The sequence below is a fragment of the Mesocricetus auratus genome, unplaced genomic scaffold (genome assembly GCF_017639785.1).
Source record: "Mesocricetus auratus isolate SY011 unplaced genomic scaffold, BCM_Maur_2.0 Super-Scaffold_100014, whole genome shotgun sequence".
NCBI lineage: Eukaryota > Metazoa > Chordata > Mammalia > Rodentia > Cricetidae > Mesocricetus > Mesocricetus auratus.
Window position 1 is genome coordinate 26,173,124 of NW_024429197.1, and position 27,069 is coordinate 26,200,192.

Consider the following 27,069-nt stretch of genomic DNA (forward strand, 5'->3'; position numbering starts at 1 on the left):
GGGGCATAGATGTTCAGAATTGAAACTTCATTTTGGTGTATTTCTCCTGTGATGAATATGAAATGACCTTCTTCATCTCTTTTTATTGATTTTATTTTAAAGTGTAATTTGTTAGATATTAGGATTGCTACCCCCACTTGGTTCTTGGCTCCATTTGATTGGAAAATTATTCTCAACCCTTAACTCTGAGGTAATGGCTGCCTTTGAGGCTGAGGTGTGTTTCTTGTATGCAGCAGAAAGATGGGTTCTGTCTTCAAATCCATTTTGTTATCCTGTGTCTTTTTATAGGCAAGTTGAGACTGTTGACATTGAGGGATATTAACGACCATTGATTGTTGGTTCTTGTTTGTTTTGTATTTATTGGTGGTAGTTTTGTATTTATTGTTGGTGGTGTTATTATGTGTGGGTTTCCCTCCTTTTTTCTTTTGGTGTTTGGTAAAGTGGGACCATCTATTGCTTATATTTTTGAGTGTAGTTATCTTTGTTGGGTTGAAGTTTTCCTTCCAGTACTTTCTGTAAGGCTGGATTTGTGGATATGTATTGTTTAAATCTGGTCTTGTTATGGAAAATCTTGTTTTCTCCATCAATAGTAACTGAAAGCTTTGCTGGGTACAGTAGTCTGGGCTGGCATCCTCGTTCCCTTAGCATTTGTAGGATATCTATCCAGGACCTTCTGGCTTTCGTAGTTTCCATTGAGATAGGTATGCCTTTATATGTTACTTGGCCTTTTCCTTTAGCTTCTCTCAATATTTTCTTTTCATTCTGTAGGTTTGATGTTTTGATTATTACATGGTCCAGTCTATTTGTTGTTCTGTAAGCTTCTTGTACTTTCATAGGCATATCCTTCTTTAGGTTAGGGAAGTTTTCTTCTATGACTTTTTTGAATATGTTTTCTGTACCTGTGAGTTGTATTTTGTCACCTTCTTCTATACCTATTATTTTTAGGTTTGGCCTCTTCATGGTGTCCCATATTTCCTTAATATTTTGTGTTAGAGATTTGTTGGACTTGATATCTTCTTTGGTCAATGACTGTATATCCTCTAATGAGTCTTCAACACCTGAGATTCTCTCTTCCATCTCTTGTATTCTATTGATTGTACTTACATCTGTAGTTCCTGATTATTTACCCAGAATTCTATTTCTAACATCCCCTCATTCTGTGTTTTCTTTATTGTTTCTATTTCAGTTTTCAAGCCTTGGACTGTTTGAGTTGCTTCCTTCACTTGTTTCTTTGTTTTTTTCTTGGCTCTCTTTAGATTCTCCACACCCCACTTCAGGTGTGCTTGGGTCCTCCTGGTAACCCAACCCCTGCCCATCACTCCCTCCTTTGATTTTCTTGGGCCTGCTCCTGGCATCTAGTAGACCCACCCAGATAGGAAGGATGTGAGCCACCTTGGCTCTCCCTTCCCTCCCCACCCTCATACTGCTTCAGGAAGGAGGAGATTTCTGCCATATCCCACTCTTGGCTTCCCCTCCACACACTGAGCTCTGCATGAATGTGGAGAATACCAAGAGAAGCCAGATCATCTAGAGTTGCAGTCCCTGAAGTCTTGGCACACATACACCACAGGGGAGACCAGTGGAGACAGAGAGACCCCACCTGCACCCACTCGAAGAAGAGATGGGAAGATGACAATATAAGAACACACTCAGCAATAGAAAGACCAATATGAATCCACACAAATCTAGAGACTCCATACCAGCAAGACCCGAAAAGCACAACACAGCCTTCTTCCTGGTCCCCACTTCCTTCTGCTCACCCTCTCTGGGATCTCCTGGACTGGGAATTATAGCAAGCTCGACCTGCCTCCAGAGGATCATGCTACCAGGAGCCTGTTGAGAGAGCCAACCTAAGCCTAACCCCACTCAGGGCAGAAAACAGAGTGCAGAGCTCCAACCCACTGGGAGAAGGTGTCAGAGACCTATCTGCACCCACAAAGAGACCCGTCAGTGAACTGGACCAGTGTGCACCCACCGGAAGAGAACCTTGGACCCGTACTTACCAGGAAAGGAAGAGACCCCATCTGTACCCACTGGAAGAAGGAATTGGAAGATGACAATACAAGAACAAATTCAATGACAGAAAAAACAAACAATATGATGCCACCAGAGTCTAGGGACCCTACACCAGCAAGATCTGAACATCACAAGACAGATGAAATAGAAGAGGATGACCTGAAAACCATCTTCATGAAGATGATAGAAACACTAAGGAAGAATTGAGAAAATCTTTTAAAGAAATGGAAGAAAACACAGACCAAAAATTACAAGAAACAATTCAAACAGTCCAAGGTTTGAAAGCTGAAATAGAGACAATAAAAAACACAGTCTGAAGGAATGCTGGAGCTAGAAAAAGTGAGTAAACAATATGGAATTACAGATGCAAGCATAACCAACAGAATACAGGAGTTAGAAGAGAGAATCTCAGGTATTGGAGATTCACTATAAAAAACAGATTCATCAACCAAAGAAAATCTTAAGTCCAACAAATCCCTAACACAAAATATCCAGGAAAATATGGGACACTGAAAATGCCAACTCTAAGAATAATAGGTATAGAAGGTGAAGAAACTCAGCTTAAAGAGGCACAAAACATATTCAGCAAAATCACAGAAGAAAACTTGCCCAACCTAAAGAAAGACATGTCAATGAAAAGTACAAGAAGCCTCCAGAACACCAAATAGAGTGGACCACAAAATGAAGTCCCCCCGCCAAACAGTAAAAGCCCTGAACATACAAAATAAAGAAAGAATATTAAGAGAAGCAAAGGAAAAAGGCCAAGTAACATACAAAGGCAAGCCTATCAGAATTATACCTGACTTCTCCATGGAAACTCTGAAAGCTAGAAGGTCCTAGATAGATATTCTATCAACACCAAGAGACCACGGATGCCAGCCCAGACTACTATACCCAGCAAAGCTTTCGATCACTATAAATGGAGAAAACAAGATATTCCACGACAAAACCAGATTCAAACAATACATATCCACAAATCCAGCCCTACAGAAAGTACTGGAAGGAAACCTTCAATCTAAGGAAAGTTACTATGCTCACAAAATGATCCTCAATAGATAATCCAACTTTACCAAAAGATGAAAGAAAAAGGGGTAAGTCCACAATTACACGACCAACATCAAATAAAAAACAAACAAGAATTAATGCTCAATGGTCCTTAATTTCCCTCAATATTATTGGTCTTCATTTGCCTATAAAAAGACACAGGCTAACAGAATGGATAGGAAGATAGAATCCATCCTCTTGCTGCATACAAGTAACACACCTCAACTTCAAAGACAGACATTACATCAGAGTAAAGGGTTGGGATAAGATTTTCCAATCAAATGGATGCAAGAAACAAGTTGGTGTATCTATCTTAGCATTGAACAAATTAGACTTCAAACTAAAATCAATCAAAAGAGATGAAGAAGGTCATTTCATATTTATCACAGGAAAAATCAATCAGGATGAAGTCCCAATTCTGAACATCTATGCCCCAAATACAAGAGTGCCCACGTTTGTAAAAGAAACATTACTAAAACTCAAATCACACATAAGACCTTACAGAGTTATAGTGGGAGACTTCAACACCCCACTCTCACCACTAGACAGGACCACCAGACAGAAACTCAACAAAGAAACAAAGGAACTAATAGAATTTATGACCCAATTGAGTTTAATAGACATCTATGGAATATTCCACCTAAACACAAGGGAATATACCTTCTTTTCAGTGACACATGGGGCCTTCTCTAAAATTGACCACATACTTGGCAACATAGCAAACTTCAACAGGTACAAAAAATTGGAATAACCCCCTGTATCTTAACAGACCATCATGCTTTAAAGTTAGAATTAAACAACAACACAAATTGCAGAAACCCTAAAAACTAATGGAAATTGAACAACATGCAATCGCACCATTCCTAGGTCAAGGAAAAAATAAAGAAAGAAATTAAAGACTTCCTAAAATTCAATGAAAATGAAGATGCAACACTCCCAAATTTATGGGACACTTTGAAAGCAGTACTAAGAGGAAAGTTCATAGCACTAAGTGCACATATGAAAAAAACTGGAGAATAGTCACACTATAGAATTAACAGCACAACTGAAAGCTCTAGAATAAAAAGAAGAAAATTCACCCAGGAGGAGTAGAGGCCAGGAAATAATCAAATTGAGGGCTGAAATCAATAAAGCAGAAACTAGGAAAACAATACAAAGAATCAATGTATCAAAGAGTTGGTTCTTCCAGACAATCAACAAGACAGACAAACCTCTGTCTAAACTAACCAAAAGGCAGAGAGAAAACATGCAAATCACCAAAATCAGGAATGAAAAGGGGGCCTTAACAAGGGACACTGAGGAAATCCAGAGAATTTTCAGTCATACTTTAAAAATCTGTAATCCACAAAATTCAAAATTTAAAGGAAATGGACAATTTTCTGGATAGATATCACTTATCAAAATTAAATCAAGAGCAGATAAGCAATCTAAACAGACACATAACCCCTAATGAAATAGAAGCAATCATCAAAAGTCTTCCAAACAAAAAAAAATCCCAGGTCTGGATGGCTTAAGGGCAGAATTCTACCAGAAATTTAAAGAAGAGCTAATTCCAATACTTCTTAAAGTGTTCCATGCAATAGAAGCAGGAGGCTCATTGCCATCCTCTTTTTACGAAGCTACAATTACCTTGATATCCAAGCCACACAAAGACACAACTAAGAAAGAGAACTACAGACCAATCTCTCTCATGTACATTGATGCAGAAATACCCAATAAAATATTAGCAAACCAAATCCAAGAACAAACACATCAGAGAATCAGTCAACATGATCAAGTAGGCCTCATCCCAGGGATGCAGGGATGGTTCAAAATATGAAAATCTGTCAATGTAATTCACCATATAAACAAACTACAAAAGAAAAAACCACACAATCATCTCACTGGATGCGGAAAAAGCATTTCACAAAGTCCAACTCTCCTTCATGATAAAGGTCCTGGGGAGATCAGGGATAACAGGAACATACCTGAACATAATAAAAGCAATATATAGTAAACCAACAGCCAACATCAAACTAAATGGAGAGAAATTCAATGCAATTCCTCTAAAATTAGGAACAAGTCAAGGCTGTCCTCTGTCTCCATATCTCTCCAATACTGTACTTGAAATTCTAGCTAGAGCAATAAGACAAGAAAAGGAGATCAAGGGGATACAAATTGGAAAGGAAAAGGTCAAACTTTCACTATTTGCCCATGATATGATAGTTTACATAATTGATCTTAAAAACTCTAGAAGGGAACTCCTACAGCTGATAAACACCTTCAGCAAAGTGGCAGGACACAAGGTTAACTAAAAAAAGTCAGTAGCCCTATTATATACAGACAATAAATGGGCTGAGAAAGAAATCAGAGAAACATCACCCTTTACAATGGCCCCAAACAACATGAAATATTTGGGGATAATGCTAACCAAACAAGTGAAACACCTGCAAGAACTTTGAGTCTTTAAAGAAAGAAATTAAAGAAGATACCAGAAAATGGAAAGATCTCCCATGCTCTTGGATTGGTAGGATTAACATAGTACAAATGACAATCTTGCCAAAAGCAATCTACGGATTCAACGTAATCCCCATCAAAATACTGGCACAATTCTTCACATACCTTTAAAGAACAATACTCACCTTTATATGGAAAATCAAAATACCCAGAATAGCCAAAACGGCCCTGTATAATAGAGGAACTTCCAGAGGCATCACCATCCCTGACTTCAAACTCTATTATAGAGCTATAGTCCTGAAAACAGCATAGTATTGGCAAAAAATAGATAGGTAGACCAATGGAATTGAATAGAAAACCCTGATACTAACCCGCACACCTACAAACACTTGATTTTTGACAAAGAAGCATTGGATAAAGTACAGCATCTTCAACAAATGGTGCTGGCATGTAGGAGACTGCAGATAGATCCATGTCTGTTGACATACACAAAGCTTAAGTCCAAATGGATCAAAGACCTCAACATAAATCCAGCCACACAGAAACTCTTCGAGGGGAAAGTGGGAGGTACCCTTGAATGAATTGGTACAGGAGACTGATTCCTGAACATAACACCAATAGCACAGACACTGAGATTGATAATTAAATGGGACCTCCAAAAACTGAGAAGCTTCTGTAAGGCAAAGGACACAGTCAACAAGACAAAAAGACAGCCCGCAGAATGGGAAAAGATATTCACTAACCCCACATCTGACAGAGGACTGATCTCCAAAATATACAAAGAACTCAAGAAGCAAGTCCCCGAAACACCAAAGGATCCAATTAAAAAGTTGGGAATAGAACTAAATAGAGCATTTTTAATAGAGGAGTCTAAAATGGCTGAGAGACACTTGAGAAGGTGCTCAACATCCTTAGCCATTAGGGAAACGCAAATCAAAACAACTCTGAGATACCTTCTTACTCCTGTCAGAATGGCTAAAATAAAAAATACCAATGACAGTTTATGCTGGAGAGGATGTGGAGAGAGGGGGACACTCCTCTACTGCTGGTGGGAGTGCCAACTCATACAGCCACTTTGGAAATAAGTATTGAGATTCCTCTGAAAAATTGGAATCAGTCTACCACAAGATCCAGCAATTCCACTCTTAGGCGTGTACACAAAAGATGCACATTCATACAACAAGGACATCTGTTTAACTATGTTCATAGCAGCATTTTTTGTAATACCCAGAACCTGGAAGCAACCTAGATGCAAATCAACTGAAGAGTGGATAGAGAAAATGTGGTACATTTACACAACGGAGTACTACTCAGCAGAAAAAAAACAATGGAATCTTGAAATTTGCTGGCAAATGAATGGCACTAGAATGAACCATCCTGAGTGAGGTAACTCAGTCACAAAAAGACAAGCATTGTATTTACTCACTCATGTATGGATTTTAGGCTTGAAACAGGGGAGTGCCAACCTACAATCCCCAGCCAGAGAGTCTGGGAAATGGGGAGGACCCTAAGAGCGATATGCATGGTAACCCAGAGAAGTGGAACAGGAAAGAAACTTCTGAGGGGATTGGGAGCATGGTGGGGGGTGAGGAAACTGAAAGAAAGAGACAGGGTGAAGTGGAGGGGAGAGGAAGATACGGGGGAGCAGGATAATTGAGTAGGGGGAAGAATAGAGCAGAGAAGGTTGAATAATACCATAATAGAAGGAGCCAGTATAGGTTTGAAGAGAGATCTGGTACTAATGAGATGTCCAGAGGCCCACAAGGATGACACCAACTGGCAGCCTAACCAATACTGGAGAGGCTACCTTAAATACCCTTCCCTATAACGTGATTGACAACTTCCTTGCGTGCCATCCTAGAACCTTCATCCAGTGGCTGAAGGAAGTAGAGGCAGACACCCACAACTAAATACTGAACTGAACCCCTGGAGACCATTTGCAGAGAGGGAGGAGTGATGAGCAAAGGGGTTATGACTTGGAGGGCGAAACCCACAGAAATAGCTGACCTGAACAAGGGGCAACTCTTGGACCCCAGATTGATGGCTAGGAGACCAGCATGGGACTGATCCAGACCTCCTGAACATGGGTGTCAGTGAGGAGGCCTCAGCATCCTTTGGGGCCTCAGGCAATATATCAGTATTTGGCCCTGTCATCCAGATAGACTTTGGGAGCCCATTCCATGTGGGAGGGATGCAGTCTCTGCCTGGACACATGGGGGAGGGCATAGGTCCTGCCTCAGATCAGACATTCGAGATCCCCCATGAAGGGCCTCACCCTTCTTGGAGAATGGGGTGGGGATGGGAGGAGAGGATTGGGGGAGGGTTGAAGGGGGAGAGAAGAGGAGGGGAGGGAGAGGGAGCTGGGTTTGACATGTGAAGCAAAGTTGTAATTTAAATTAAATGAAAAAGCACAACACAGATGAAGCAGAAGAGACAGACCTTAAAAATTATTTTATGAAGATGATAGAAAATGTAACTTTAATTGTCCAGAGTTTGGCTGTGAGAGTAGCAGAGTTGGTGTGGAGTGGGACAGCTGTGTATAGCTAAGTGAGAGCTGCTGCAGAACGTGGAGTGTATGGTGTGTGTGTGTTTGTCTGTGTGTGTATGTGTATGTATGTGTGTGTGTGTGTGTGTGTGTGTGTGTGTGTGTGTGTTGAGTGAGAGATGGAGAATAAGAAGCATGAGAGAAGGGGCTTGAGAAATGGCACTGCCTGTTCTTACATACGTCCTGAGTTCAATTCCCAGCAACCAGGTGGTGGCTCACAACCTTCTGTAATAAGATCTGGTGCCCTCTTCTGGCCTGCAATCATACGTGCAGGTAGAACATAATAAATAAGTAATCTTTAAAAAAAAGAAAAAAAGAACAGCCATGATGTTAAAAAAGGAAGCATGATAGAAGTGTGAGGGAGGGAGTGGGTGAAATAGTGAATGAGTAAAGAGTGAATGAGTGATGTAAAAGCAGTATGTGAGAGTAAATGAGTGTGAGAGTGAGTGTGTGTGTGAGAGTGGGTGTGTATGTAAAGAGAAATATGTAACTGTATGTAACGAGATGTTGGAATTGAATATAGAACTACGTAACTGAGCAGGAGAGACATGAATGTATGTAAAGAGAGATTGTAAAAGGAGACTATTTAAGGTGAAGTAAAAGAGAGTTGGCTCAGATGTTACCATCAGGAAAGCATGTGCATGCTCCTTTTTTCCCGTGTTACCAGCAGAACGCATGCATTTCTTTATTTTTTTCCCCTCAGATAGAAAAGTTTAGCAACTCTCAGTTAAGAATTTTCCCTAACCCTCCTCTACTCAGAGGTCATGTCTTTATTCTCCTGGAGTAGATCTAGGAGCCGGCCTCGATGGTCTTCAGCATCATAGCACAGCACTAGAACGTTCAGTGATAGTCTCTGAGCACCAGGGGACACGGCTACAGAAGGATCATGAAGGTATACTGCTGTGTGCTTAGTAATGAAAAGGGGCTTGTATCAGTGTCTGGGGCCTGTGTGGGCCAGGCTCCTATGGAGCTTGTTTTTTTTTTTTCCAGACAGGGTTACCTATGTAGTTCTGGATGTACTGGATCTCTCTTTGTAGATCTGGCTGGCTTTGAACTCATGTAGATCCACCTGTCTCTGCATCTTGAGTTCTATGGCTAAAGGTTTGCACCACCATGCCCAGTTTCTGGAAGTTCTGATCAGACAGAACACAGCAGGTCTGGAATCAGGAATGCAGCCCTCTTCACTGTCTTCTCTGTCCCTGCACTGCTGCAGAGACAGACCTGACTGGGGTGACAAGGGAATGAAGAAATGACAACCACATATACAGAGACATAGACACACATAGAAAGCTGGGATTGAGTGGACTGGGGTCTCTGATGGAGAAGCTGAAGTTCTCCTTCCTAAGCTCTGTGTGTTTATTTACACATTGAACAGAGAGGCAGGGTTTTTGCACACAGCTGATCAAGGGGGCGGGTTTAGTTAATCATGGTAATCAAGGCTTCTACAGGAGAGCATTCTTCAGGCTCTCCAGGGGGAGAAAGCTATGGTGGCCACTTTCTGAACACACTATCAATATCTGATCATGAACCAGAGGAAGGCTATGCTATCCCTCTTATCCTCATCCAGGGAATCAAAGTTTTGCTGTTTTCCTACAGATTTGAGGCCAGTGTTCTTGACATGGCCATACCCATGGCAGCAGTACACATTACTCAATGCTTCATTTATTCAGGGCTTTTTCTACTCCCCACAATTGTCTGAGGACCATGGAAAGGCTGAAGTATAATAGTCTCAGGGAGAAGATCAGTAAATGCTAATTGGCGGCACACTGTTTCTTCATGGGAATTGAATTACTCACTGCATTGATCAGGGTGGGCTTCCCGGTTTCTCCTAGGGCTTCTGGTGTGAGGGAAGGGCCTCTAAGCTGTTTCCTATGGCCTTGGTAGGGCAGGCTTCTTTGTGGAAATTTAGGAAGTTGATTGGTGCTGATTGACCATACGATGGGATTCTGGGGAATACGGTGGAGCTCAAGATGGTGTCTTGCAGGAGAAATTGAGTTAATGCTGCAGTGTAAGATCACCTGACAGTGCTGCAAACTGGGCTCTGGCTTCTCTAAGAGCAAGTGTTTAAGATGCTCTTGTGTTGAACAGGAAATGATGGATGCCTCCAAGATACGCTCTTATTATGGTGTGAGGCTTAGGTTTGATCTCATGTGAGGAACTATAACAATAGCCATTGTGTCCTCCATTTCCCTCTTTACAATGACATCTCAAGTCTCTGTGCAATGTTTGTTAGTACCTTCAAGCACTATTCCAGTGGAATAATGCTTGATTGTTTTTTGGTTTTGGCCCTTATCGTAGAGGGAAACATGACAGACACATGCAGTCAGCTGTTTTGCTAGTGACTTTCCACTGAATACTTATTGTGTGCCAGGCAGTGTGGTGGGGGGTGTCCACATAGGGAGAAGAACAGACACCAACCTTGACTTAAAAGAACTCAATCTAGTCAACCAGATGTTCAATAAATGTGGTTAGCTGTACCCTTGCCCTAATATCAGTGTCAGGAAACTGATAACAGTGACACAAAGTGATGTTATAAAAAGCAATAAATCGTTGAGAGTTCATGGTGGTACTTGTCACCTTCCCTATTGGACTACAAGACTGCCTCCCCAGAAGCAGCTGATAGGCTCCTAAACATTCTCTCCTCTGCCTTTCCTAATGACAAGGCATTCGTTTCTCAACCCACAGGGTTGAAGGTCCTTTATTTCTCCCCTAAATCCTGTGCTCTGTCAAAAACTAGAGCAAAGGGGAATGCAACAATTTACACTCCCATCTCAATGAACTTTATCCTAGTTTTATGAGTACTTTTTGTATCTCTACTGTGTTCTTCTCCTCTGACTCAGACTCTTGGACTGTTACCTTTTCCCTCTTTTATTTAGGAACCTATGCTTTTTGACCCCTAAAACGTAATAGATTAGAAAGAGGTTTGGAGTTTGAATCTGTCAGTTACAGTTATGTGTATTTTTTTCTTTAAAATTATTTATGAGTTTCAAGAGGCCTGGGAGGCCACACATCATTCATGAGCTCACCCAGTTGAGCTTCATCTCTTATTCTGCCCAGGGACCCGGTTTTCTCCTGTGACTCAATATTCAAATGTTATTACCTGGGGAGTGTGGAATTTCATTATAGGAATTTGGGGGAACACAGACATACAGACCACGGTAGATAGTTTAAAAGGAGTTGCTTGCTGCGTAGTTTTTTTTTTCTCACAGTATGTCTCCAAGTTAGGGGTCTAATCTGTTCCCTATGGGGAGTGTTTCATAATAGATTTTGCTTGGTACAAAGTTGTGGTTTGATTGACAGACTCTAAACCGGCCTGTGTGTTTTGAGGTTCCTTTTTTGTGTGTATGTGTGTTTGATGCAAGAGTGCTGGTTTGTTTAGACTGAATTAGCCATTTAATTTTCGTTCACTTACATTGAGTTATTAATAGAAATTTTATTTTCTTTACCAGTGGTGACTTGAAAAAATAGATATATGCAAACAAAATTATTTTAATGGCTATATAAATGGTATAATTGAAATAAAATAAGTTTGTGACTGAAAAAATAAAATTATTTATGAGTTCTTTGAGAATGTTATACATTGTACTTTGATTCTATTCATACTCTTTCCCAGTTCCTCCAGGATCTGTGCCCCACTAGCCTACGTGTTCCACACTATGTCTTCTTCTGCTACCCTAAACCTGTCAAGTCCAATCTGTGCGGCCCATATAGTCCTGGGTGTGTGACCATTCCCTGGAGCATGCTCAACCTACTAGGGTTTGACCATTTTCCCTATATCTTTGCCAGCATTAGTTTTCAGGATCTTAGCCATTATACCTGGCATTAAACGAGTCTCAAAAATAACATTTCCCTAATTCCTAGGAATGCTGAACATTCTTAAAAGATAATTTCTAGAAGTTTTATTTCTTATTTTGAGAAATCTCTGTTCTGATATGTAGCCTAATTTTAAATTACTTTTTTGTGACTATAATATAATCCCTTGCTCTCTTTCAAATTCATCTATTCTTTTTCTTTAATTGTATGTGTGTGTGTGTGTGTGTGTATGTGTGTGTGTGTGTGTGTGTGTGTGTGTAGAACCCAGCCAAAAACAGCAGGGGGAATCCCACACCCCACGGGACAACGGAGAAACCCCCATCTGCATCATGGGGCTGGAGTGAGCAGAACCCATGGGCCAGGGCAATTCTAGCCTCCAAATGGACTATAGAGATACCCCACATCCCATACCGTGCAGCACAACACAACAACCAGTAGCCTATGTGGCCTGGCAGTTGAGCACTATAATGCTCTTTGTAATGAGGAAGCATGGCCCAGCACACCCCCAGGGTGACCAGAGTGGGACAAGGAAACCTACACGAAGGCCTGAAACTATCCACTTAGGGCTCCAAGAAGAAAACAGCAGGCCACCTGGTACCATGCACCACTAGCCAGAAGGACAGTTATTAATGTGGGCAGAGGTATAGTATGGTGATTTATTGGAGGGAGAGAGGGAGGGAGACATGGAGGAAGAGAGAGAGGGAAGGAGGCAGGGAGGAAAGGAGGGAGGAAGAAAGAGAGAGTGAATGTGTGTGTTTGAAAGAGAAAGAAAGAGAGAGAGAGAGTGTGTGTGTGTGTGTGTGAGAGAGAGAGAGAGAGAGAGAGAGAGAGAGAGAGAGAGAGAGAGAGAGAGAGAGAGAGAGAGAGAGAGAGAGAGAGAGGTGGTTCTGGTCTTGTGGACAGAGGTATATCTGAAGGGACAAGAGAGGAGGGAGTGGGCTGAGACAGTGAGAGAGCTGACCCATTGACCAGCAGAAACACATGGGAAAGCTTGCCCTGCACTTTGTCTGGGCAGCACAGCAGAGATCACCCTGTTGATGACAGCACAGGTGAGCCAACCTGAGAATGCGGCCTTGGAAGGCCTAACCGTACCATTCATCTTCCACATAGGCACATGGGCTGGGGAGAGATGTCCTCCTTCTGCTCCCTCATCAATGACTAAGGCAGGTGGGAGAGTCATCCCCGAAGTAAAAAGTGTGGGAGAGCTGTCCCTGCCCCCTACAAGCTGCAACACTCACTGAACCAGGGCAGCACATTAGCTTGTTAGCAGAGGAGCGGGACCGCCAGCTCTGAATTTGGGAGCATGTGAGAGATATCCCCATTACTCATCTGTCTTGTGGTGGCATGTGTGGGAGAATGAGAACCCTGCCCACAATGCCTGTTCAGGAGAGCAGGCCCTGTGGTCATAAGAATGGGAGAACTGTTCCTGACCTGCCCCCCAGGAGCAGCTCTGTGGAGAGCAGATCCTATACCTGCCCGAGAAGTGCAGGTCTATTAGTGTAGATGTGGGGGAACCAGCCCCTCAGTATTTTTTATCTTAGCCATTCTGATAGGTGTAAGATGGTATCTCAGAGTCATTTTGATTTGTATTTCCCTGATAATTAAAGATGTTCAGTACTTCCTTCAATGTCTTTTTGCCATTTGCCATTGTTCTGGTGAGAATTCTCTGTTTAGCTCTGTACCACATTTTTCAATTGGGTTATTTGGTAATTTTATGTCTAGTTTCTTGAGTTCTTTATATATTTTAGAGATCAGCCTCAGTCAGATGTTGGGTTGGTGAAGATCCTTTCCCATTCTGCAGGCTGTCATTTTGTCTTATTGACAGTGTCCTTTGCCTTAAGAAGCTGTTTAGTTCCAGGAGCTCCTATTTATTGATTGTTGTTTTCAGTGTCTGTGCTACTGGTGTTATATTTAGGAAGTGGTCTCATGTGCCAATGTGTTCCAGGCTACTTCCCACTTTCTGTTCTACTATGTTCAATGCAGCTGGGTTTATGTCCTTGGTCCATTTGCATTTGGGTTTTGTGTGTGGCGATAGACGTGGATCTATTTGCAATCTTTGGCATGTTAACATTCAGTTATGCCAGAACCATTTGTTAAAGAGGTTTTTCTTTTTCTGTTGTACCATTTTGGCTTCTTTTTAAAAAATCAGGTGTTCATTTGTGTGTGGATTGATATCAGGATCTTCAATTTGATTCCATTGATCCACCTGTCTGTTTTTATGCTAATATGAAGCTGTTTTTATTATTATAGCGCTACAGTAGAGTTTGAAGACAGGGATGGTGATGCTTCCGGGTGTCCCTGTATTGTACAGGACTGTTGTAGGTATTCTGGTTTTTGTTGTTGTTGTTTTTCACATGAACTTGAGTATTGTTCTTTCAAGGTCATTGAAGAACTGTGCTGGGATTTTGATGGGAATTTCTTTGAATCTGTAGATTGCTTTTTGGTAAGATTGTTATTTTTATTATGTTTATCCTACCTATCCAAGAGCATGTGAGATCGTTCCACTTTCTGATATCCTCTTCAATTCTTTTCATTAGGGACTTAAAGTTCTTGTCGTGCAGGTATGTTACTTGTTTGGTTAGTGTTACCCAAAGATATTCTATATTTTTGGTTATGTAAAGATTGATGTTTCTCTCTTTCTTTACAGATGGGAAGGCAAATCTGACAGTAAGGCAGAGACTGATCTTACTGATTACTGAAGCAGAAAGGAGATGGGATGGGGGTCAGTTGGGGGCATGGGAGGATGGTAGCAAGAGGGAACTGGGATTGATATGTAAAATAAGATTGTTTCTAATCTAAATAAATTAAAAAACATTGATGTTTCTCTGATCTCTTTCTCATCACCTTTATCATTTGTATATAGAAGGGCAACTTTGCTGAATGTGTAGAAGTTCCTGGGTAGAGTTTTTGGGGTCATTTATATATCATATCAACATCTGTGAATAGTGATAGTTTGACTTCTTCCTTTTCAATTTGTATCCCCTCAATCTCCTTTTGTTGTCTTATTGCTCTAGTACTTTATTGAATTAATAAGGAGAGAGTGTACAATCTTGTTTTGTTCCTGATTTTAGAGGAATCCCTTTGAATCTCTCTCCATTTTGTTTGATGTTGGCTTTGACTTGCTATACATTGCCTTTATTATGTTTAGATATGTTCCTTGTAGTCATGATCTCTCTAGGACCTTTATCATGATTGGGTGTTGAATTTTGTCAAAGGCTTTTTCAGCATCTATAGAGATGATCATGTGATTTTTTCTTTCAGTTTGTTTATATAGTGGATTACGTTGACAGACTTCTGTATGTTGAACCAACCCTGCATCTCTGGGATGAAGCCTACTTCGTCATGGTGGATGATTTTTTATGGTGCTCTTGGATTCAGTTTGCCAGGTTTATGGAATAATTTTGCATCAATGTTCATTAGGGATATTCGTCTGTAGTTCTCTTTCTTTGTTGCATCTTCGTGTGGTTTGGGTATCAGGATTTATGTAACATCATAAAAGGAGATTGGCAATGTTCCTTCTGTTTCTATTGTGTGGAATAGTTTGAGGAGTATAGGTATTAACTCTTCTTTTCTGCCCTGAGTCCATCTGAGCCTGGGATTTTTTTTTGGTTGGGAGACTTTTGATGACTGCTTATTTTTCCTTAGGGTCTATTCAATTTGTTTATCTCATCTTGATTTAATTTTGGTATGTGGTACCTATCTAGAAAATTGTCCAGTTCTTTTAGGTTTTCCAAGTATGACATGATGATTCTCTGGATTTCCTCAGTGTCTGCTGTTATGGCCCCCTTTTAACTTCTGGTTTTGTTAATTTGGATATTCTCTCTTTGCCTTTTGGTTATTTTGGATAAGGTTTTGTCTATTTTGTTGATTTTCTCAAAGAACCAAATCATTGTTTTATTTGTTCTTTCTACTGTTCTCTTTGTTTATAGTTTATTGATTTAGCCTTCAATTTGATTATTTCTTGTTATCTACTCTTCCTGTGTGAGTTTGTTTTTTTTTTTGTTCTAGAGCTTTTAGGTATTTTGTTAATTCAATGGTGTGGGGTTTTTCTAACTTCTTTAAATAGGCACTTAGTGCTATGAACATTCCTCTTAGTACTGTTTTCATAGTGTTCCATAAGTTTAGGTGTGTTGTATATTCATTTTCATTGAATTCTAGAAAATCCTTAATTTCTTTCTTTATTTCTTCATTGACTCAGTGGTGATTAAATTGGACATTAGTCAGTTTCTATGAGTTTGTAGGCTTTCTAGAATTTGTGCTGTTGTTGAATTACTAACTTTAAGTCATGGTGATCCAATAGGATACAGGGGGTTCTTTCAAATTTTCTGTATTTGTTGAGATGAGCTTTATAATGAGTATGTAGTCAGTTTTAGAGAAAGTTCCATGGAGTGCTGAGGAAAGTTTATTCTTTTGTGTTTGGGTAGACTGTCCTGTAGATATCTGCTAAGGCTGTGTGAGTGATAACATCTATTAGATCGCTTATCTCTGCTAATTTTATGTCTGACAGACATGTCCACTGGTGAGAGTGGGGTGTTAAAATCTCCCACTATTAATGTGTGAGGGTTGATGAGTGATTTATGGCTTAGTAATGCTTCTTTTACCCATGTGGGTGCCCTTGTATTTGGGGCATATATATTCAGAATTGAGACTTCTTCTTGATGGTCTTTTTCCTGTGATGATTATGAAATGTTCTTCATCATCTCTTTTGATTACCTTTAGTTTGAGGTCTATTTTGTTAGATATCAGCATAGCTACCTACACCAGCTTGCTTTTTAGGTTCATTTGACTGGAAAGTCTTTTCCCATACCTTTACTCTGAGGAAATGTCTGTCTTTAAAGTCATGGTGCATTTCTTGTATGCAGCAGAAGGATGGATCCTGTTTTCATTTCCATTCTGTTAGCCTGTGTCTTTTTATAGGTGAGTTGAGTCTATTGATATTAAAGATATCAATGACCTGTGATTATTGATTCCTGTTACTTTTTTTGGTGGTGGTGGTGATGGTGATGTGTGTTTCCTTTATTTAAGGTGTGGGATTATTTATTGCCCGTGCTTTCCTGGGTAAATCTAACCTTCTTGGGTTGGAGCTTTCCTTCTAGTGCTTTCGGTAGGGTTGCATTTGTGGATAGGTATTGTTTAAATATGGTTATATCATGGAATATCTTGTTTTTTCCATCTGTGGTAACTGAAAATTTTGCTGGATTAGTAGTCTGGGTTGACATCCATGATCTCTTAGAGTCTGCATAAAGTCTGTCCTGGACCTTTTGGCTTTGAGAACGCCATTGAGAAGTGGGGTATTATTCTGATGGTTCTGGGTTTATATGTTACTTGACCTTTTTCCTTTTCAACTCTTAATATTCTTTATTCTGTATATTTTCTGTTTTGAATATTATGTGGCATGAGGACTTTTTTATCCAGTGTATTTGGTGTTCTGTAAGTTTCTTCATAGGCATTTCCTTCTTTAGGTTGGGAAAGCTTTCTTTTATGATTTTCCTGAATGTATTTTCTGTGCCTTTGAGCTGGGATTTTTCTCCTTCTTCTATCCCTATTATACTTAGGTTTGGTCTTTTCATGGCATCCCAGATTTCATGGACTTTTTGTGTTATGGCTTTAATATTTTCTTTGACTGATTAATCTGCTTCCTCTATCGTGTCTTCAATGCCTGAGATTCTCTCTTCCATTTCTTGTAATCTGTTGATTATCCTAACATCTGTAGTTCCTGTTTGTTTTCCCAGATTTTCCATCTCCAGAATTCCCTAAATTTGTGTTTTTTATTGCTTCTATTTCAATTTTCAAGTCTTAGACTTGCTTTTTCTTGGATTTTTAAAGGGATTTATAAATTTCTTCCATTTTTGTTTGCCTTTTACTCCATTTCTTTAAAGAAATTCTTCATTTCTTCCTAATTGGCTCTATCAGCTTGATCAAGTTATTTTTAAGGTCATTAGCTTCAACTTCTTCTGCATTGGGATGTTCAGGTCTTCCTGATGTAGTACCACTAGGTTCTGGTGTTGCCATATTGCTTTTTAGGTTTTTGAATGTATCCTACCCATCTCTTTTTCTGCTTGGTGTATGGAGTATCTTTGCTTCTTGATTCGACCCTCTTTGTCCTCTCTCTCAGGTTTCTCTGTGCAGTAGATGTCTGTTTCAGGGAGCCACTGAGATTGCCAGGGATGGGTGAGGTTGGGGGCAAAGTTGGATTTGTCAAGTTCTTCCCTTTTAAAATTTAATTTATTTTATTATTATTTTTTTCTTAAATTTTGTTTTATTTTGTGGGTGTGCAGGGGTGGAGTGCTGAGGAGTAGGAATGGGGAAATTACTGGAGTCAAGATACATAAAGTAAGCCGGGCGGTGTGGTGCACGCCTTTAATCCCAGCACTCGGGAGGCAGATACAGGTAGATCTCTGTGAGTTCGAGGCCGGGCTGGACTGACAGCCTCCAAAACAATGCAGAGAAACCCTGTCTCATAAAACAAAAAAAAGATACATGAAGTAAAAGACACATTGAATGAATGAATAAATAAATAAATAAAATATAGAAAATATCATGTGTGTGTGAGATCCTAAACACACAAATAACACCTGATCAGTCCATATAATGTCACTTGTATGTTTGTTTTGAGACTGATTATTTGTTGTTGGATACTCAGTTGATATGTTCCTCCCTGTTCTCAGTATTCCTTAGCTGCCTGTAGATCTTTGTATAGGGTTGAATTCTCATGAGCTTTCCCCCTTCTATGTTAGCAAGCCTTTTGGTGTTAACCTTAGAGGAGAATTTACTACTTCCAATTCCCTAAACCAATACATTTTCCAACTTTTTTGAAAATGCCTATGATTATACCCATAGATCAAGGTCACTCTCCTTCCTCATGAAATCTCCTCCTCCTCCTCCTCCTTCCTCTCCTTCTCCTCATTTGTCCTCCTCTTTTATTCTCTCTACTTCTATTGTTTTTCTTTCATTCCCATTCCTCTCCCTCCTCCTCCTTTTCTTCTTCTTTTACAATAGACAGATATTATTGTCAAAATGCAGAGAATAAGTGGTCATGGTGTGCTTAGCCTCCTTTAGCAATCTACAACACAATCTACATAGCTAAGAATTAGTGAACATCATAGAAGTGGTGATGGTGAAATGATTGTAAGAGTCATAATACCAGATGCCTGCTGGTAGAGAGTGTCTTCTAGACACAGAGGGAAGGTGTATCCATGACATGTCAACAATATAGTCCTCAAACAAGGCCTGTAAATCACAACACCAGTCACCTCCACAACATGGATATGTAATATGTCACAAGAATTCACCCCTAGATGTAGAGCTTCAAACTTTGTGTGCTGAGCCCCAATCCCAAGCACAAGCCTCACAGCATATGAAACTTGCCTCTGCCCCCAGAATTCCACTTCTTCTCTAAAAATAGGGTTGAGGCTTAATAAAAATGTTCAGACCTGAGCCTGACACACAGTAAGCATCAAATGAAGGGTATCTTTTATCATTAGTAGCATAATACCATCCTGACAGTTAGTAACTTTAGGTCAGAAGGCTATAATAAACAGCTCCTGCCTATCCCACTTTGTGGTGGGGTGGGTTTAACATTCTTTGTTTCCATTCTACAGATTCTCAGTACCTGACTACTAGAGCTGTTGATTGTGATGATTAAACTACTTTGAAAGTGACCAAGAGCTCAGTGTCACTGGCAGTGCACAGGCAGAGGCTAGTGTCCCAGACAGGGAGACTCCAGGGATTCAGGCCTCATGTGGAGGTGGGTCTGGCCTCAGTACCCCTTGTCATCAGGCCTCCCTTCTGTTTACAGGCAGTCTTATCTCTATGTACATCTAAGCCCAGCACAGGAACAGTGCTGTGTGTCCTGACCCAGAGGTACTGCATCTATGGGCACAGAGGGCAGATGTGTGTGGGTTGTGGGGTTACCCATGCCTGGGTTTGGTGAGTATTTAAGAAAGCCCTGTTTCTTAGGTCTTTGACCCACTGGCTTTTCTCCTGAGAATGTGACTGGACGCCACCCCTTTGCTTCATGCCTTTCTCTGCGGGGCCCAGGTAGGGAAAAAGACAACATTCTCAGGTCCTCAAGTGAAGACCATCACTGGGGAGGCATCATTAAAGAGTGCTGTGTGACAATGAACTTCTGCTATATTGTTGTCTTCCTGGGAAATGGGCAGGGTAGTGTTCCCTTTTGTGAGACACAGCAAGTGAAAACTTGAAATGGTGCAATTCGCAGTGGGACCCTTTACCATACTCCTAAGGGTAATGTGTATTCTTCCTGCCAGCTGCCTGGGTCCTGCCGAAGTCTCATTCCCCAAATAACACACTAGACACTATGTTAAATAAAAAGCTGTTGGATGTTTGTTATGGTTTCTTAATGGTTAGCTCTGACTTAATTTTTCACACATTATTACTAATATATATTTTTATAAGGTCTTATCTTACCAAGGACAGTCAACAGGAGTTGGGGGTGGGGTGTCAAATGATCCTTTCACATTGGTAGCCTAAGACCATCAGAAAACACAGATGTTTGTAGTATGATTCATAACAGTAGTGAATTTACAATTACAAAGTAGCCATGAAAATCATTTAATGGTTGGGTGTTACCACAACAGGAGTAACTGTATTAAAGGGTCCCAGCATAAGGATGCAAGAGAACCACTGACCTAGGCTGTCCTGGTTGTGTGTCATAAACCTTTCTTACTACAGATATTTTCCTACTTGAAAGAAGGCTGCATCTTGGCAGATCTGCCCCAGGATACTTGGTAACTATTATAAAGCCATGTCAAGACCCACGTCTCCTTGTAAACTAGAAGATGGGATGCAAAGGTTCCTTTTCATTGTGACTGTTGGCTATGAGCCCTAATGCAAAGTTAACCTTTCTGTACTAACACCACATAGACTGCTCTCTGAACAAATGCAGTAAGGTTTCAACTGTTATCACTCAGTGTCTACTCATAACCACCATGTGCTGCTGGGTGGCACCTGAATCTAAACCATATCATTTTAGATCTTTGGAACCTTGGGAGTTGTGGGGTATGAACAGGATGGAGGCAGCCCTTCTCTGTTAGGAGGAAACTGACTGCATTTTAATAGTAAGGGAAGGATCCTGAGAGACACTAATGTAGGAGGAACTTAAACTAAATCTTCCTGACTCAGATGCCTTTTGTTCAAGACTCCATCATTCATATGAGTTCTTATTGAGTATTTGTATCAGTGGTAATAAAGCCAAGCACTGTGACTCTGATGTTTGTGTGTTCTCCTAAGTAGTAGAGTCTTCGCTTGTGTGTGTGTGTGTATTATGACCTCCTGGGTGAGGGACAGTGTACACTGGGAGTGGTGGCCATCACCGATGACCACTGTTTCATCTGCAGGACATTTCACACCAACCACACCCTGAGGCCCCATTGACCTTGGGCACACTAATGCATATGTGTGGGTGGAAGGTGCTGTGGGCGTGTATACAGTGCACGCGTGAGTGTCAGTTTGTGTGCATCATGGAGGGGGAATGCACATGACAGTGAAATGAGCTGCTCTTGCTCATTGCTTCCAGGCTGTAGAATTACTTTCTGGTTACACATTCCATCCCATTTGGAATCCTGTGTTTAGAGTACTTGTCCTTGGCTGGGCACCAGGATTCTGTGCTCTCACTTTTGTGTCTCTGTATGTCCAGCATGAGACTTTCTGTATTGCTTGAAATTCTGTGTTCAGGATTTGGGTTCTACCCTTGATCAGGCACTGCGTGTCCAGTCTGTACTCTCCTGCACTTCCTCAGAACTGGCCTGTACCATCCCATCAAACTGGTAGGTTAGGAGACTAGGAAGGAGGTCCTGGTTGCATACAGTGGCTTCAAGAGAAGCCTTTTCCAGGAAGCAGACATGGCAAACTAGGGAAGTCTGTCCATGGCATCATGGATCCTGATCCAGGAGTGCTTTGAAGCAATGTGGGAACATGACAAACACTGTGTGCCACACGGGGAACTTTATTGCTGAAAGCAGGGAAGATGGAGACTCTTGTGTGAGGGACAGTCAGGTGGAGAGAGACTGTGAAGGAGAGATGTAGACAAACAGACCGGGTGATGGCCATGTAAATACAAAGCCACACTTCACAACGGCTTCACAATGATGTTTAACCCCTAAGTTATGGAGACCATGAATGTTTTCTCATAATTAAAAAGGGCATAGTAGATTAGATTGAGTAAGAGATATGGATATGTGAGAATTATATTGGATTTTTAGTGGGCTTGATGATGTCACAAGAGTCTTTGGAAAAGTTAAGGAAATTAGTTGAGAGGGCTTTGGAGGATGCTGGCTTTAAAGTGGGTGTGAGAGTCCAGTGTCAAGAAATGATGGTTTATTCTGAGAAGGGGAGGAGGAGGACTCTCCACAGAACTCTGCAGAGGAAGGATGGCTGTGCCAACAACTTGCTTTTCTGCCATTTCAAACTTCTAAGATCCAGAGCTGTAAGATAATAACCTTCTGTCATTTTAGACAACCAAGGTTGTGACAGCTGATCATTAGAGTTATGAATAAGTCATGTACACAAAAATAAGATGACAGAAAGATACGAGGCAAGGAGAGGAGGCTGGAGGACAGAGGAGATTAGGGATCAGATGTGTATAGCAGGAGACAGAAAGAAACAGGGAATCTAGAGGAAGGAAGGAGTGGGGCAGGTACAGACAGGGGGACACAAGGAGCAAATGGGAGTGAAGAAAAATGAGCAGATAGAAAGCAGGATGGTGAAAGGCACAGATGACATGAAGCTGGAATGTCAGGCAGTACACTCATAGAGTCTGTCTGCGTCCCAACCAGAATCAGTGGATCTTCTTGAGACGTAGGTGGATCCCATTCTTGGATTTCAACACAAGTCGTGGTAAAAGGATGGGGACCTTGGTTGGATCAGGCAGCAGCTCAAAGCGGAGTAGGGTCAAGGCCACTACCACCTTCAGCTCATTCATAGCAAACTGTTTTCCAATGCAGTTCCTGGGTCAGAAAGGGACAATAAGACATTGTCTGAATTTCCAAAAGAGACTTGTGTTCGTTATTCTGTATTATTTCTCTATATTTTCAGATGTTGTGTTCTAAGTCCTTCAATTTAAATAATATGTTCTATAGATTACAAAACAAATGTTTGTAAATGGATACCAAAATTCCTGTAAATCTTTTGATAATTAAATGTCAAAACCCATAAGTTAGGAAACAAGTTTCAAATGTTTGGAACTAGTTACAATGTTTTATGTGACACCAAAATTGTTTTAGGTAGGCGATGTACCAGGGTTTGGAGTGTTGAGTCCAATCTGAGTCAATGGTAGGACTTCCATGTTATCAATCATAAGAAAGCCCAAGTAGCTACTATGGGCATTTCTAATAGGGTCACCAGTAACTACAATTGCTATGTATTTTTCAAAGTTTGATGAGAACAATTGAGTATAATCCAGAGTACTGTTGAATGTAGTGGTATGGCAGGTTTGGAAATGGCAACATGGTTTTGGTATCCCTTTTCCTGCTGAGTCACTCAAGTCTATTCAGAAGCATTGAGACTGAAGGGAAACTCTGACTCAGTGTCATCCTGTGAAGTCTCTGTTAAGTTGAGGATATGAAGAGGAATTTGGAATCCTATCTACCATGATGGTCTTTGCTTTGGTCAATGAGCAAGTATGGCCATATTCTGGTACCTGGAATAATCCTGTTTCATCTCTGTTTGAAGAACCTATATACATAGTAGAATACACATGGGGAGCCTGTTGGTGTATACTCTCAATAGACAAAGAGTGAGATTGAGAGAGAGAAAGAAGAGAGAGGGGATTATGAGCAGTAAGAGGAGAAGGAAGAAGATGCTGCTGCTACTGAGCTGTGGTAGTAAAAGCACTAGCAGACCAGAACCTGATGTAGAAAGGACACCAGAGCTGAAAGCAGCAGAGGAGAAGAAAGTCAAATGAACTCACCAGCATCAATCGGATGGAATCAGCCATGGTGTTCACATAGGGCTTCAGAATATCATAGTGGAAGGCTGGGGTTAGCATCCGCCGGTGCTGGAACCATGGCTGTCCATTCAGCAAGAGCAAACCATAGCCTGGGCCAGAGATGGGTGTGTGTATGTATGTGTGAGATGGATCAGAGAGACAGTTAGATAAACTTGGTGAGGAGTGTGAAGTAGAGCTGTGGATGACTACTCTGAAAAATGGTACAATTCATAATATGAATTGCCTACCTGGTGGGACTGGCATATGTTCTGTGATTATGACAGCTTTGAGATAAATAAAAATTAAAAAAGAGTTGAGGGTTGTAGACCAATGAGGAACACACACAATGTTTAGATATGATTGCTTAGTGAAATACAGGGTTAGAAGTAGAACTTCTACTCCTGTTTGTGTGTGTGTGTGGGGAGGGGGGCTTAGATCAAGACAGTGGTGGCCTGTCACATTTTGTTCTCTGTGAGAGTAACGGAACTTGCAAAATCTAACTGGGACAAGACCACAATTCCAATTTACACACACATACCAATCCAAGGAGCCAGCAACCTGTAGGCACCATTAGCTTTTGGATCTGAAACAGAAACAAGAAATGGGAGAAATAATGCAGTACTGAGGCAGCCGTGGTTGAAGTCATGGGCTTCTGTGATCTTTTAGTGACTCTCTGTTTCCAAACTGTCCTATGCCATTGTATATTTCCTCACATCTCTTTCCAGCTTTGTCCAAACAGTTAGGCTTAGGAAGGCTGGATTCATGTACCAGTAGCTGGACTCTCCTGGAGCAGGATGATGAGTTGGTGAAGAACAGTCCATGTACTTAAAGTCAAAGAACAGGGCAAGTGTAACAATTGTGTGTGTGTGTGTGTGTGTGTGTGTGTGTGTGTTTGCATGTGTGTATTACAGTGGATCATAACTTAGTTATTCTATGATTCCAAGCAGGTAACAATTAGAGATTTCTAATTCAATCCACTATGCATCTCAAATGTGTTTTTCAGATCTAGAGCAATTATAGAACATTCCATCTTAATTTGATTAAATAACAAACAGAGGTAACAGAGTTTGACTAAGTGGTTTGAAATTTTAATACCGAGTGCTGTAGGCCATGTTCTGAGTTGATGCCCAGGAGAATAGTATATAAAGTATGTAGGGCAATGAGTGAGTGGTACACCCTTCTGGAATTTGACACGCTAGAGGTAATCATAATGAGGAAAGCACAAATCATTTCACAATGATATACTCTTACCTGATCGCCCTAGAATCACCTTCATGTAGTCAGGGTAATAGACACTAAAGTAAGCTTTGCTCCCCCAGAACCAGCGAGGAAAGCCACTTGGAAAGTTCTCCACACACTTCAAAACCTGCTCTATCTCTTGGTCACCTTGGAACTGCTGTTGAGGGAAAGATAAAGCAGTGGAACTGTAGTTTAGCTTTTTGGACCTTAGGCAAGAGCAGAACAAGAACACCAACATAGTTCTGGAGTGTTCAGAAGCAGTCCAGGATTTGGAGCATTTTGATGGACTATCTGTGGTATCATTCAGAGCTTTGCTACATCAGGGACTGGTCCTGATTTGGATTTGAAAGTGCCATTTGGTGGATCCTCAGCAGTACACACAAGCACCACATTCCCATCTCCTTCTAAGAGCATCCATTGCACAATCCTTTGTTGAGTGCCTCTCCACATATCCTTCTGCTTGTCTATGAGCCTTATTTCCTGGGTTGAGAGTAGAAGGAGTCAGTACTGTCCATTCCCAATTTGAAGGCTGCTACATCATCTTCTTCCTGGGAGATCTCAGAATCTGTGCCTGGCTCTTGGGATGAGCACTGTGATACAGTGATGTGATGGTGTACTTGAACCTAAGTAGCCTACAGTACAGGTTGTGTGGAAGGAGAAAGGAGGGATAAACAGATCCTGAGGAAATTCTAATATCAGTGATCTCACTTGAGGATACTACACAGCCTTTTGTCTTTATGTGCCCTGACTTCGGGATTTCAGTTGTAACTGACACATCATGAAAATTCTCCTCGAGATTTTCTGGGGCAGCTACCCAGTCATCCCAGCAGTGTGATGTCTGACAGCTCCTGAGATATGTGTCATTGATACACCTAGAAGCTCCTGGGGCAAGGCTTCCATCTCACTGATGTCTGCATTCCCAGACAATCTCTGAGCTTGGAAGAGAGTATACATGAGTGAGTATGCAGGGAACCACCCAGAAGCTGTTTGAGAACACCAGAGGCTATTGAAGGTGCTCATCCCGAAAAGGAGGAAACTAGGTAGGCTCAACCACAGCCTTCCAAGTGAGGGCAGAGCAGAGCAACAGCCAGACATGTTGAGCCACCCTAATATTGGAGGGTATCTCAGCCTAAGCTGTGTGTCTCATGAAGTACTTGGCATTTTTATACAGTGGGCTGCATCCTGTGATCTTGATGGCCGGTCTCTGAGATCCCCTATCCTCCCCGCTCTCCCACCAACCTTCCCTTTCCTTCTTCCCTTCATACCTGGTGTCCAAAGAACCAGTGAAAGGGTGGGGATGGGAACTGCTGGAAAGCTTTGAGTAGCCATTGCCTGTGCAGGTAGAACTGGGCCACTTTAAGCAGCAGTAAAAGTAAGGCAAGCACTGAGGCCACTTGGAGGAAGCCAGAGAGGCTGCCTGCAAATCTGCTGGGGCTCAGAGCAGAGACACTCATGGTGCAGGCACTCACAAGTCACAGAGTGTCCTCACTCTCAGGAATCCTCTCTACCTCCTGCATAAATCCTATGAGGGCTTCCTGCCTAGCCGTGGGAGGGAGAAGGTTTAAGGCAGACAGAGGTTCTTTACAAAGTGCAGTTGGTCAATTAAAGTGAATGATTTACCTTGAGAGGCAGAGAAATGATTTTTCAGCTGACACTAGCTAAGTGCCAGACCTGACCTGTGCCACTTTCCTTCCTTTTTGTTAGTCTGGAACATTCATTTATTTGCTTTTTAATTTTCCTTTTAATCAAATATTTTTATGTGAATTTATGGGGTATAGTGTGATATTTTAACACATGCATAGTGCCCTTATTTTAAGGGGAATAATTATCATTTCTTTAAATATTCATCCATTTATTTTGATTTTTTGAGAAATTATCATTTTTTAAATCAAGCAATGTTGTTATATTCATGCTGATGCTATGTATGACATCAGTGGTGGTCACCATACCCCTGGCTCTTTCCCTGTGCTTCATGTCTTAAGTCTGTGGCTTCAATCATTGCTTTTGTGGGTTCCTGGATATACCAAAG

General features: G+C 41.2%; 1 protein-coding gene across 1 annotated transcript; it reads right to left on the bottom strand.

Annotated features, from left to right (window-relative positions):
* Positions 1-22,652: 22,652 nt before the first annotated feature.
* On the bottom strand, positions 22,653-26,528 carry LOC121144072 (cytochrome P450 4A10-like). The gene is made up of 5 exons (XM_040757421.1): positions 26,306-26,528; positions 25,053-25,197; positions 24,340-24,384; positions 23,784-23,911; positions 22,653-22,802 (listed from the first exon to the last, which is right to left on the bottom strand). Exons 1-5 carry the CDS (start codon positions 26,492-26,494, stop codon positions 22,653-22,655), a joined length of 657 nt encoding a protein of 218 aa, XP_040613355.1. The 5' UTR covers positions 26,495-26,528.
* Between the last annotated feature and the right edge of the window lie 541 nt (positions 26,529-27,069).

Coding starts and splice junctions, on each gene's coding strand:
- LOC121144072 (XM_040757421.1), bottom strand. CDS start 26,494: ATGAGTGTCTCTGCTCTGAGCCCCAGCAGATTTGCAGGCAGCCTCTCT. Junction 25,198..26,305: donor ACTGGTTCTTTGGACACCAG/GTATGAAGGGAA, acceptor TTCCCTCAACAG/CAGTTCCAAGGTGACCAAGA. Junction 22,803..23,783: donor ATTCCATCCGATTGATGCTG/GTGAGTTCATTT, acceptor ATTGGAAAACAG/TTTGCTATGAATGAGCTGAA.